The following is a 14,271-nucleotide window of genomic DNA, read 5'->3' as shown; positions in this document are numbered from 1 at the left end:
TCAGCAGCCATGGTTGTGCTCAGAATACCAACTATTGTTTATTGTTGGACCTCAAGGTCAGTTTACCTTGTTTAGCGCCCTGGTGTGCTGATTAATCAAAATATTTAGTGTTGATAGGCACTCAACATCAGTGTTGGGGAAATATGGTGCCACAAAGTGAAACATTCAAAATCTGCCCTCCTCTCTATTCTTTTGAGTTTGCTTGCACAGCGAAACTGAATTTGGAAAACTGTCATTATCTGCTATACTTCCAAAGTTGAGAAACAGGCAGATTCCGTGTCCTCGCACACATAACTGATGACTGTGCCTCTGCGTGTATCAAGAGTGGGGATTTGCTATATGGTGCTCTTCATAGCTTGTTCAGGGCTCTTAGGATAGCAGTTGACTGTGTTCTCTGCGTCTCCTACAGAAGCAATCTCCCTTGTGTTTATTGTGCCCAACACAAGCCATCTAATCTTGTACAGTGCTTTGTAGTCATTAAAGGGACCACCTATGGTGGGCAGTGGCATGTGTTCTATGTTCCTTTCAGAAGTGTAACTTACCTTATGTGGTACCCTGTGTTGTTAAGTGGAGCAGCTCGCTGTGTGCATTTCCCTGCTTAACTGCTGTATAACGGTCTTTGCGCACTTTACTAGGAGATGCTTCTTATCGTGGGCATTGCTCTGTGTGCCCAGTGACCTTTGGGCATGGCTTTGAATTCAGTACCCCTTTCCTTGTCCTAGCATTTTTTGCACTTCTTTGTGCCTGATTATAATTTTCATGTTGTTTTTTTATCTGCCCTTGTACTGCCTCTACTTTTCTTCACTTACTATGCCCCTCACCCCCCACTTTTAATTTCCCCTTCCCATTAAGTGCTCTCCTTCACCATTTAATACTAATTGAGTCTTTCTGTAAACAGCTGTCAGCCACTCCAACAGGAACAGCGTGGCCATGTCCGACTCCACTCCAGCACAGGCTGCCACTGCCCCCGTGAACCAACAGACTGCCATAAACCGTCTGCACATGCAGCTGCACCTGCACGGCCTGCAGCAGAACACCAGTGAGCTGCGCAATCAGCTGCACCAGCTAAAGAAGATGCAGGTATGTGCACCATCTTCTAGTGTCCTCTAGGAGAAATTTCTAAATTGTGACTTTTGCATAATCTCAAAATTGTTGAGTAGACGGATACTCAATTGATAGCACAATACTTAAACTGTACTGCTGATTAATACTGCAGAAAGCATCTGTTTTTCATTGCATCCTGCACTCTGAAGTACAGCATATTTTCCTGTGCTTTTTCTGGGGAAACGCCTCCTGGTGACAGGTTGTGGCAAATATAGAGAGTGCACACTTCTTTATTCCTAGTTTATATAATAGTACAGTTAATTAAAACCTTAACAAACAGACATCTCATTGGTAAAACAAGGATACACACCGTGTTAAATTTGAGCCAATGGTTTCTGGTGCTCGGCACCAGAACTTAATTGTCAACACCAGCGCTTGTGACAGTCTGCCGCAAGGTGGCGCGGCCTGTCTAATTTAGAGATGACTACAACAACAGTCAATTATTAATTCAATAAACATGAAAAATGACTATTACCTGCCGCCCAAGCTATTCTTATAGCTTTGGGGGCCTGGAGAAGTGAGAATTGTCACACTTGTGGGCGTGTGATGGCAAGATGTTGTGTTGGTACTGGCAGGGACAATGTGTGGTGGAAGCTGCAGCGGCCTCTTCACGAAGCCCTGGCACTTATTTGTTTTATAAATTAAGCACTGGATACCAATTCTAAATACAGGCGGTACAAGAGAAAGTGACAAGAGCAAAACAGCATTTTGATAAATGACCAATATATTTTGGCATTCATTTTAGCGACAGAAGAAAAGTGCAGTGTGCAAATGGCAATAAAGAAACATCCCAAAGTTGCCTCAGATATTGTCTCCTGGCGCTCCACAAAGTGCATTGTGCAGTGATAGTAAAAGAAATTACTTAAGAATGCTTCAGAAGCAGTCTCAGAGCCCTCCGCAAAAATACGTTTAGAGTCTACAAGCGAGCGCGGAAACCCTAATGCGAGTAGCACATAATAAGTTTGACAAAAATATTATGGCATTCATTTATGACGTGCTAGAAAGAAAAGCGCAGTGTGCAAAGGGCAATGGTGGGACGTCCCAAAGTTGCGACAAATCACAGGAACGACAGGAGTATTGTGACACTTGTTTTTGACGTGCAAAGAGAAGAAGTGCAGTGTGCTACAGGCTAGAGAGTAATGGCCCTAGGTTGCCTCAGACATAGTCTCCGGGCATTCCAGAAAGTGCAGTATGTAGAGACCGTAACCCAGGGTTTCAGATGTTGTCTCCTGGCGATCCGCAAGTTCAGTGAATAGAGACAATAAAGGCTTATCCTAAGGCTGCTTCAAATATTGCCACCGAATGTTCGTTAGCAGATCATTAAAGAATCCAGGCAAAATGCGAAAAGGGAGAGCAGCAGATTTCCCCAAAATTAAAAGGCAGCTGTACAGAAATGTATCACACAAAGATCTACTTGGGGTCTAGCAAGTTGAAAAGGGTGCCGCAAATTAACCCTGAAATGCCCCAGATGTTATATTGGGACCAGTGGCAGCTGGTGAGGTTTGTGAGTGGTGCGGCTGGGCTTGGTTTGAGGTCGGGGTTGGGGGAATGGAGTAGGTACGGGGGCAGGGAGCGGTGTGGAAAAAGGTAGGACCGATGACCTTTTTCAAAGTTGCCCGGCGCTAACCGCCTCTAATACCACTCAAGTTACCAAACAAAGAGGCAGGCGCTGGAGACTGGAAGGCAGGAAACAGAAGTTTTATTCCGACGGAGCAGAACACATCAACTCAAACAACAGGGTATCTTCTCAAGGTGCTCTAACCGCATCTCTGAGGCCTAGCCTCTTATACACAGGTTTATGATCTTTATTACAGTTTATTGCATGTGGCACATTTTTGCAAATACTTTGAAGTACGGAAAGGCATCCTCGGAATCCCCGCTTCAGGCCCGTTCCCACACACATTTACAGTAGAAGTCCCCACCCAGGTCACAACAGGTGACGATTGTCGCGCAGCTGGACATGCCGCCGATTCCCGGAATGCATGTGGTCGATCGGGTCTCATGGGGTGGGGGCTTTGATCAACTCGTGGATCCTTTGATGGGAGAAGCTTCCTACTGTATGAGGGCAATAAACAGCATCCGCAAGTCCAGGTGGCGGCCTGGGAACGAGCAGGACAATCGGGTACAGAGGAAAGGGGGGGGTTTTATCAAAGGACCCGGGATCATGAAAGGAATGGAGGGAGGTGTTGAGCTGGGAACAGGATGGGGTTCCGAGGCAGGGTTGCGCTGAAGAGGGGTTTATGGCCCAAGCATGTGAGAGCGGGGCGGTCAGCGCGCGGGGGATGCCTGCGAGGTCAGGAGAGTGAGAGAGGGACGCGCTGGCTATCGGCGATGGGCAGAGAGGCCATGGTATTTAAAATGGCTGCCGCTTACGCGCACGAATGGGCTCAAAAAGGGGGGCTGGATGGCGCCGATAATGTTGACACTGCAAACTAGATTTTAACAGTCCTCCCTTTTCAACATATCTTGCCAGCTTGTCTAATCGATGTCTATCTGCATCAAATTCCTAACCTCAACATCATACAGTGCTCTCATGCGTTCTTTTTCAAAGTCCACAGTCTTAGGGCAGATACAATTCGCACATAGTGAACACAGAGGCGGCAGACATTGAATTCCTAAGCAGAACCCACATATTACAACCACAGGAATCAGGATAATAGTAAACAGTCTCCAGCCCCAGTTCTTAACAGTTCTCCAGAACCATCCACCAAGCGACCATTCTTCTTGCTCCTGGTGAACTTCTGAGGAGAGTCTGTGGAGATGTTCGATGGCTTTGTACACTGAGGGTGAATTGTCCGGTATATATGTACAGCAGCTTGACCCAATAATGCGGCATGCTCCACCACGATCCGCTAGAACCACATCTAGAACAAGGCGGTTCTGGAGAGCCACCAGGCGGACCGCTTGAAGCTTGGCTGTATTGTTTGCAAGGATGCCAGCTGTGATGTTCATTGTTGTCTCGACTGCCTGAGTCAAATGTCGGATGGCACGGCTGTTCGCCATCGGGCCCCAGAGTGGAACAAGTCCCTTCATTGCATCGAGGAACTGTGCTCCTGTGGAGTCGGCTTGTTCAATGTCCTTGGCTCGTTTTTGTCTATGGTGATTTGCTGGAGCCACATAGGTCGGAGGAAGGATGAAGGAGATAAAACAGGTGCCCCCCCCAGCCTTTGGGGAGCCAGGTGTAGGCTTTTGTGCCGCAAACAAAGTACATGTTTGGAGAGGATACAAAGGAAGGTGGATCGGTGGAGTCCAAAGTTCTGGTGATGCAGCAGGCACTGCGGCCCACCAGCTGTGTCCCAAGCCCTTCTATGCACATAAGGCCTGTGACGTTGATGACGGATAGGGCCACAGTCAGGGTGGCAGCTGTTCGTTTCCGGAGGTAGGAGAAGGTGGGTCTGGTCGGATTGTTAAACACCTGCATTTCAATTTGTTCTTTGACAGGGATGTCCATGTGGATAGAGTCGTTGGAGGTCTGCGGGCAGAAGTGTGTCTTCGTTTTGTTTCGCCAGACCTCATGAAAGAAATGCGGCATAGTTTTGCTGGAGGTGGCATTATCCCTATAGCTCTCTTGCAAGAGGATCAGCCAAGTAAGGCAGGAGCCGTGAATTGAGAAGGGTGAAGGGATGAAGGGTATCGAATGTCCAGTGGCGTGGGGTAGCAACCCTCAGTTCTCTTCCAGGGGATCCTCATCAATAGTCATAAGCACTGAATATTCCCGCCCATGTGCGGGACCCCGGAAACAATATAAAAATATATATGTAAAAAACACATATATCTCGCTCCACATATATGTATGTACATATATTATTTTTCTCACAACAATGCAGCTCCATAACTGAGGGTAAAAACAATGTAAACACATATACACGCACTGCAATTATTTAGGAAGCAAAAGAAAGCAAACACATTAGGTCAAATAATCTTTGAACTTTGTGTTTTAATGAGTAAACCACTCATAAATCCTGAAAATTGCTTATAAATAGACATTGTTAGCCCTCAGGCTGCATTGTAAAAACAATAGCATAGAAAATGAAACCATTTTCAACAAAAACTGGCACCGTGCCTTTAAGGCAGCCATGACCCCAGGCTTCCCATCATGCCTCAGGGGTGACAGTTAGGTCAGTTGTTCTTTCCGGCTCCTTCAGTCAGGACCCTGGTGAAACAGCTCCTTTCTTTTTTGACTTTCTGTCAAAAAATATTCCAAGTAATCTACAATTTTTGCTTTCACTCGACGTCTTTTAGACATAGGGTGTTGCTTAAACCTTTTTTATGCTTAAAAAAGGTGTTTTTCCTGTCAAAGATGCCATCTCTCTTTGACAAATGTCCTTCGTGTGGAAGGAAGATGGCCAAGACTGACACTCATTCAGTCTGTATCCTGTGCCTACCAGAATCTCATTCCTCTAAAACCTGTGAACACTGCCAGGTTTTAACTTCCAGGACTCTTAAGGAACGTGAGAGGATTCGAGTTTATGGGCTTTCTGAGAGAGGAAGATCTCCCAAGAAGCAGAAAAGTCTGAAGGCGCGGTCGACGTCGAGAGAAGCCCCGACTGGTTCACATTCGACGTCGGGATCGGCGTTGGAGAAGCAGTCGACGGCGACGAAGAAGATGTCTTCAGCGTCTACATCTAAGGTACCTCCGCTACAGTCCGCGTCGAGGGATAGGTCACCGTCGAAGCGGAAGAGCTCGACGGCGAGCCATATGACGTCGAAGCAGCATCGTCATGCTATGACGTCGAGGCATTCTCCGTCGACGCCGGGCCATTGGCGTTCGACGTCGAGTCATCCTCCGTCGACGACTAGTCATGGTCGTTCGGCGTCGAGGGAGCCTCTGTCGACACATCATCGGTTGACGTCGATGCAGCCAACGTCGACGCCTGGTCAAGAGCGTTCGACGTCGAAGCGTCATTCGGACTCGAGGCACGCCCAATCGCCGACGAAACAACGGCGATCGGCGTCGAAACAGCCTCCATCGACGTCGAGCAGACAACCTTCAACGTCGAAGGACAGTCATCGCCACTCGAGGTCGACGTTAGAGAAATCACGGTCGACGTCGAGGGAGCGTCTACCTGCTCGGCGCTCGACGTTGTTACGACCACCGTCGATGGATCAGCAAAGATCCAGGGAACGGAGCTCTTCGCAGCCAGAGAACATTTCTCCTGCAAGATCAAAGGAGACGTCACCTTTGACACAGGTGGTTCAGGACAAGGAAAGTGGCTCATTGGACCAGGCTCACGTCCTAGAACCACAGTTGGGTTCTCCAGGTTCAGCATCGGCTGCGGAGGTGGAACAATCTCCAGTGCAAGATCCCCCTGCCAAGAGACGGAGGATTGCAGAAGAAAGATCTCGGTCGAGGTCTTCCTCTGGATCTCTAGTGAGTCTTTCCTCATCTTCCTCATCATCTCGCAGTGGCAGATACTCGGATGGACAAAGCTGCGCATCGAATAGGGAGAGGTCCAAATCTCCTGCAAGATCGCAACAGGATCGAACGGATCGACCTCCACGGTCACGTTCACCAGTGAAGGATCCCATCCACAAATCTCCTTCTATTCATCTTTCCCCAAGGTGGAATAGACCTCTTCACCACTGGGCAAAGGACAAGGAGACGGCAGATCGCCTAAAAAGATATCAAGACCAACCTCTTCCCCGCAGAGAACGGTCTCGTTCTAAGCATTCAAGTAAGAGACATTCTCGTCACAGAGAGCGTTCTCGTTCTAAAACGCGTTCAAGCAGAAGATCTAGGTCCAGGAGGACACGTAGCTCTTCAAGTTCTTCAAGAACCTGATCTCACAGAGCTTACTCTCCGACCCTTACAAGCAGCCCACGCTCGAGGGTATCTCCAACTGAAGATATTTTCTCGTTCCAAGATATCTTGGGCAGGGGAGCCCTGAAGCTGGGAGTACCGATGACAGATCCACAAATTAAAACGACTGTCATATTTGAAACCCTGCAACACAGAACAGCACCCAAACCGTTGTTGCCGTTGGTTCCGGGTATAATGGAACCTGTGAACGAAGTCTTCCTCACTCCGGCAACGGTGAAGTCCGTCCCAGCGAGGATTCTCAAAAAGTATCGTCCTCCGGAGGAGGATCCTCTGTTCCTCAAAGCTGATCCCCCGCCAGATTCAGTAATCATTGCGGCGGCTAGAAAATCCAATGCGGTAGCTTCCTCATCCACGGTACCTCCGGATAAGGATAGCAAGGTGCAGGACTCATGGGGGAGAAGAGTTTGTAACACCTCAGCCTCTTTCCTCAAAGTCTCCAATGCGGAAGCACTGCTCGGCAGGTATGACAGAGCTCTGTGGGACTCACTTCAGAGATTTACTGCTAAACTTCCTCAGGAAGATAGAAAGGATTTTGAGGAGGTTCTGATGGAGGGCGGTCAAGTCTCCAATCAGATTATAGGAGCGGCGGCAGATGGGGCAACGCTGGCTGGGCATGGCTATGTACATGGAATCACAGCAAGGAGAACCTCTTGGTTACGCCTCACAGCATTGAAACCAGAGGCTCAAGCCAGAATCCTAAACCTTCCTTTTTCAGGCACATCTCTTTTTGGAGCAAGTGCGGATGAGGAGATGCAACGCATGAAGACTGAGTTGGACACCCTCAAAGACGTGGGGCTTGAGAAGAAAAAGGAATTCAGGAAGAAATTCCTTTCGAACAACAAGGGTTCTTCGAAGCAGAGGGTTCAAACCCCTCACTGGCAGAAAGCCCAGAACCAGCAGAGCCAACAAAAGTCTCAATACAAGGGCAAAGGCAATTCCAAAGGAAATGGAAATCAGCGCCAAGGCAACAACTTCAATAAGTCTCAGCAGAAGCAATGAATATTCACTTCCCCCAGCGCTGTTACCCACTCCAGTGGGGGGAAGCATTGCGCATCACAGGACAGAGTGGCAGACCATTACAAAAGATCAATGGGTGTTGTCTACGCTGCAGAATGGGTACTGTCTTCGTTTCCATCGTCTACCTCCACCCGTTTCCCCGATGTCAACATCAAGCCACCAGCTACAAAGGTTAAAGAAGGAAGTAGCTACACTCCTCGAAAAAGAAGCCATCGAGAGAGTGCCGGTGTCCCAAAGGGGGAAAGGAGTGTACTCGAGGTACTTTCTGGTCAGAAAAAAGGGCCAAAAGGAAGAATACAGGCCCATTCTGGACTTGAGAACACTCAATCTGCATGTACGAAAAGAAAAGTTTCGCATGTTGGCGCTTCACCAAATATATCCACATCTCAGGAAGGGGGATTGGATGTGTTCGATGGACCTTCAAGATGCGTACTTTCATACATCAAAACGGCCCGATCACAGGAGATTCCTTCGGTTCCGGGTGGGGACCTCCCACTACCAGTTCAAAGTCCTTCCGTTTGGGTTGAAGTCGGCTCCCAGGGTGTTCACGAAGTGTGTCGCAGTGGTGGCGGCAGCTCTACGACGCAGGGGAGTCTTCGTATACCCATACTTAGACGATTGGCTGTTGAAAGGTCCAACTCCAGGCAATGTAAGGAATCAATTCCAGACATACATAGAACTGTGTCAGCGTCTAGGACTGCATGTCAACTACAGCAAATATGTTTCTCAACCCACTCAGAAGATCCACTTCCTAGGAGCTCTGCTAACTCCGAGGTAGGAAAAGTGTTTCCTTCGGAGGAGAGACAGTTTTCGATAGCCCTCAAATGCCAGACAATTCTTCGCCACAGGTCTCAGAAGGTGCAGAAGATAGCCTCACTCTTGGGGTCGATGGCTTCCTGCATCTTCCTGGTACCGAACGCCAGACTTCGGATGCGTCCTCTTCAGCGGGATCTGGAGGACAAATCGGACCAATACTCAGATCGATGGGACGATCAGATCACTTTGTCGGAGGTAGCTCAATCTTCCCTCCAGTGGTGGACGAAGAGACAGAACATGCAGGTGGGGATTCTGTTCCATCAACCTCCTCCCACACAAACGATCATCACAGACGCATCGTTACAAGGATGGGGGGCGCACATGGGTCCTCTACAAGTGCAGGGTCTGTGGTCTTCCAAATAAAGCACATATCACATCAACTTGCTGGAATTGAGAGCGGTTCACCTGGCTCTCAAAGCGTTCCTTCCCTCGCTTCAGGAGGAAATGGTTCTAGTACAGACGGACAACACCACCACGATGTACTATTTGAACAAGCAGGGAGGAACTCGCTCAAGGACACTGTCTCTGGAAGCTCAGCGCATCTGGCATTGGCTACTGGCTCGCAAGTTGTCTGTTCAGGCAGTCCATCTCCCAGGAGAGCAGAACATAAGGGCGGACGCACTAAGTCGGCATTTCGAAGACAAAGAAGACTGGGTTCTCAACGACGAAGTGCTGCACGACATTTTCCAGTCATGGGGTCGTCCTTCCATAGATCTCTTCGCGGACGACGCAAACAGCAAATGCCCAAGCTTCGCCTCCAGGTTCTATCGACCAGGAACAAGAGGGAATGCTCTTTTAATCGACTGGTCAGGGCAGTTTGTGTACGCCTTTCCACCCCTTCCGCTGATCCCGAAGGTGGTGAGCAAGCTGAACCACTCGTGCACAACAATGATCCTGATTGCCCCCGACTGGCCGAGGCAATGGTGGTACACGGACCTACTTCACCTATCAGTGTCTCCTCACAAGAGGCTTCCATGCAGGCAGGACCTGTTATCGAAGATGAACGGGAGGATTCACCATCCCAACCTTCCGTCACTGAACTTGGCAGCATGGCTCCTGAGGTCATTCAGTACGGCCATCTAGGACTGCCACAGGACTGCATGTCCATTCTGAAAGAAGCACGACGTCCTTCCACAAGACATTCTTATGCATGCAAGTGGAAGAGATTCTATATGTGGTGCATGCAGAATGGTCACAATCCGGTAAAGAGTCAGGAAGAAGCAGTTCTCCCATACTTGTTGTACCTGACTAAAGCAGGTTTGTAGTTTAACTCCATTAAGGTGCATTTAGCCGCTATAACAGCTTATAGGCGATCACCTTCACAAACTTCTTTTTTTCAGCTTCCAGCAGTAAAAGATTTCCTGCAAGGTCTGAAAAAGGTGTACCCTCCTGTACGGCCTTCTGCTCCGCCCTGGGAGCTGAACCTAGTCCTATCAAAATTGATGGGCCCTCCTTTTGAGCCCATTCATAAAGCTACTTTACAGCATATTTCCTGGAAAGCGGCTTTTTTGGTAGCGATTACGTCAGCCCATAGGGTGAGCGAAATTCAGGCTCTCTGTACTAAAGAACCGTATACAGTTTTTCATTTGAACAGAGTGGTGCTTAGAACGCATCCTTCTTTCCTCCCGAAAGTGGTATCAGATTTTCATGTCAATCAGTCTATCTTTCTTTCCTAATCCCTCTACACCAGCTGAGAGGGCGTTACACTCTTTGGACCTGAAAAGGGTTTTAAAGTTCTATCTGGACAGGTCCAAGTCTATTCGACATTCTGATCAATTGTTTGTTAACTACGGATCGATCAGAACTGGTCATGCTGCCTCGAAACGTTCTATCTCCAGGTGGATCGTTTCGTGTATCAAGCTTGCTTACCAATTGGCGCAGAAGCCTTTAGGGGGTACTCCTAAGGCGCATTCCACTAGAGGTAGAGCAGCCACGGCAGCTTACCTGCATGATGTGCCCATGTCTGAGATTTGTAAAGCGGCGACCTGGAGGTCTGTCCATACATTTACCAGACATTACTGTCTAGATTCTGACACGAGAGCAGATACCCAGGTGGGCCAGGCCTCCCTGAGGAATCTGTTTAACAGCTGAGGATTTGGCTGTTATAATTTGGTTGGGTCATGTACTTCTCATTTACCTGCAGGTGGTTGATGGGCTTGCTATTCTATTCAGTGCTTATGGCTATTGATGAGGATCCCCTGGAAGAGAAGGATAAGTTACTTACCTGTAATCCTAGTTCTCTTCCAGGGGTATCCTCATCAAAGTCATAAGCAACCCACCCGCCTCCCCAGGTAAATGAGATTTGGTACTGTTTTTCAATCTTGTGGTTGAGCCCTGTCTTCAGGGTTATGCAAAGAACAACTGACCTAACTGTCACTCCTGAGGCATGATGGGAAGTCTGGGGTCATGGCTGCCTTAAAGGCACGGTGCCAGTTTTTGTTGAAAATGGTTTCATTTTCTATGCTATTGTTTTTACAATGCAGCCTGAGGGCTAACAATGTCTATTTATAAGCAATTTTCAGGATTTATGAGTGGTTTACTCATTAAAACACAAAGTTCAAAGATTATTTGACCTAGTGTGTTTGCTTTCTTTTGCTTCCTAAATAATTGCAGTGCGTGTATATGTGTTTACATTGTTTTTACCCTCAGTTATGGAGCTGCATTGTTGTGAGAAAAATAATATATGTACATACATATATGTGGAGCGAGATATGTGTTTTTTACATATATATTTTTATATTGTTTCCGGGGTCCCGCACATGGGGGGGAATATTCAGTGCTTATGACTTTGATGAGGATACCCCTGGAAGAGAACTAGGATTACAGGTAAGTAACTTATCCATCCAGCAGTTAGTGGCATTGGTGGCAAGATTGTGTTGGTGCAGCAGTTGCACGAAGGAGTTGTTCCAAAACTCCTTTCGCCTTTCTCTGAGTTGGGGTGAAAGAGAAATCAGATAATGTTCCTTCATGGTGGTTGGCTGTGCAGTGGTCAGGAATGTCTCATTAGCGGGTGTGCTTTCTTCCACAATCCAGAGGGTGGTCATGAGGAGGAGGCAAAAGAGGACCGCAATAAAGAGTGCAATTGTCTTTGAACTGTGGATTTTGTCAGTCTTTGGGTTTCTGTAGTGAATCTTCGGATGTCTGGTTGCTTCCATCATCTTCTTATCGGGCGCTTCCATCATCTTCAAGGGAGCTCGGTAGCGGGCAGAACTAAAAACCTCGTCTGGCTTTCTCTCCTGACAGCCTTTGTAGTGTTAGGCCACCGATCTGAGAATTATGACTTAGTCAATGGTGTACTTAGCCGAAACTCCCTCCTTTCGTCGCAGGTTATACCCTTCTCTGGATTGCACTGTGGGGTCAGGAATCTTTGCTATTTCGAGTGTCTCTGTGTCTGGATAGCAGTTCAGTGATGGCCGGTCTTTGTTCAGGAGTTCTTCCTGGGTGGTCACGTCTTCGGTCGTCGTCAGAGTCGGGGGGATCCGTTTGCAGTGGTGCGCATGTACCCAGGTGCGCTTTCCCTCCACTCGAAGAGCTGTTCGGGTGGTGAGGAGGACTTGCCAGGGGCCCGTCCACCGGTGTTCCAGACTCTTGGCACGCTGGAAATTTCTTATAAGAACATAGTCCCCGGGTTGCAGGTTGTGTCCGGGACCCCTGGAAGCGTCAGGGATGGCATGCAGCACCTGTTGGTGAATGACAGACCGGGTTTCAGTCAATTTATACAAGTAATCAGACATTAGGACGTCTGGGACGTCATGAATGGAAGTCGGTTTTGGTGCAGACCAGTCGCTCATGGGTCGGCTGAAAACGACCTCGTAAGGTGTCAAGTGGTGTTTGGTGGGGGTGGAACGCATCGATAGCAATGCCGTGGGAGAGCGTCTGGCCATTTCAGTCCTGTGGTAGCCACTATCTTAGCTAGTTTTAGTTTCAGTGTGGCATTGTGTCGCTCAACAAGTCCAGCAGATTGGGGGTGGAAGACTGCGTGGAACTTCTGTTTTACACCCATCCCTTTCAAGATGAGCTGGATAACTTCGGCTATGAAGTGGGGGCCATTGTCGCTCCATAAAATTCGGCAAAGGCCGTAGCGAGGGAAAAATTCCTTTAATAGTACCTTTGCAGTGGCCATAGCAGTGTTGTCGCGGGTTGGATAGGCTTCCACCCATTTGCTGAATGCACACACCACAACAAGTACGTATTTCAGGCCTTGGCATCTGTCTAGCTGGATGTAGTCCATCTGTAGGACTTCAAATGGGTGATTGGGAACCCCAAACCCTCCCCGGGGTACTACAGTTCCTTTCCCAGGGTTATGTTGCAAGCATATCAAGCATTGTTGGACCAGACGTTTGGCGGAGTCTGTGATTTTGTCGTTGTGCCAAACTCTGGAGACAAGTTCGATCATGGGGGCTGATCCTATGTGTGCAGGGGAGTGTGCCATAGTCAATATGGGAATCAGCTATGAGTCAGGTAGCAACCATTTGTTCGTGTCTTTTGTTCGCCAGCAGCCTTCATCGTCTTTCAGTCCCACCCGTGCCCATTCAGTCAATTCGTGTTGTGAGCTGGCCATTTGAATGTCCCTAATAGTGTCCCTAGCGTCTGTCCATTTCTCTGCTTGTGACCTGGTCATGTACATGCGTGTCGTCGTCCTACTCTCAGCTGTGGTCCGAGCAGTGATGTCGGCTAGTGCATTTCCCTGTCCAATAATGTCTGTCACTTTCTTGTGTGCCTGGCATTTGATGACTGCAAGTCGTTTGGGGAGGAGGACGGCTTCGATCAGGGCGGAGACTAGATCTCCGTGTAAGATGGGGGTGCCGTGTGAGGTCAAGAATCCCCTCTCCTTCCAAAGGAGCCCAAAATGGTGAACCACCCCGAAGGCATACTGGCTGTCGGTGTAAATGTTTGCTGTGGTTCCTGCTGCTAGGATGCATGCTCGTGTCAGGGCAATTAGTTCTGCTGCCTGGGCAGATCTTTGTGTGATGCGGGCTGTCTCTACTACAGTTCGGGCGGTGGTGACCGCATAAGCAGCTGAGGTGGTGCCATCAGGGAGTTTGATGCAAGAGCCGTCCACCCACAGCTCTCCATCAGGGTCAGGAAAAGCTGTGTCTCTGAGGTCAACCCTACTCCTAGTCTGTTCGTCCGTGAGGGTCACACAGTCATGTACAGGGGACACATTGGGATCGTTCTCCGGTAGGGGTATCAAAGTTGCCAGGTTCAGTGTGGTGCATCTTTTCAGGGTGATGTGGGGTGCAAGCAGAGTCAGTTCGTATCCAGTCAGTCGTGCACTCGTCAGGTGTTGCGTCCTAGTTTGGTTCAGGAGGGTGTCAACTGCATGGGGTACTAATACCGTGAGGGAATTCGAGAGCACGATCCCCTCACTTTGTCGGATAGAGATAGAAGCGGCAGCTACAGCTCGAAGGCAGGCAGGCTAGGCTCTGGCTACGGGGTCAAGAGTGGCAGAGAAGTAAGCGCATGGTCGTTGCTTTGGGCCAATGGACTGGGTCAAGACAGATAAAGCACAT

General features: G+C 48.7%; 1 protein-coding gene across 1 annotated transcript in view; it reads left to right on the top strand.

Annotated features, from left to right (window-relative positions):
* SRCIN1 (SRC kinase signaling inhibitor 1) overlaps window positions 1-14,271 on the top strand; it is a 922,972-nt gene that overhangs the window by 597,811 nt on the left and 310,890 nt on the right. The window contains exon 10 of the mRNA XM_086924314.1: window positions 899-1,080. Coding sequence (XP_086780440.1) covers window positions 899-1,080 — 182 coding nt within the window. The remainder of the gene's footprint in view (window positions 1-898; window positions 1,081-14,271) is intronic.

The sequence above is a fragment of the Lissotriton vulgaris genome, chromosome 5 (genome assembly GCF_964263255.1).
Source record: "Lissotriton vulgaris chromosome 5, aLisVul1.2, whole genome shotgun sequence".
Classification (NCBI taxonomy): domain Eukaryota; kingdom Metazoa; phylum Chordata; class Amphibia; order Caudata; family Salamandridae; genus Lissotriton; species Lissotriton vulgaris.
This window is presented reverse-complemented; position numbering and strand designations above follow the sequence as displayed.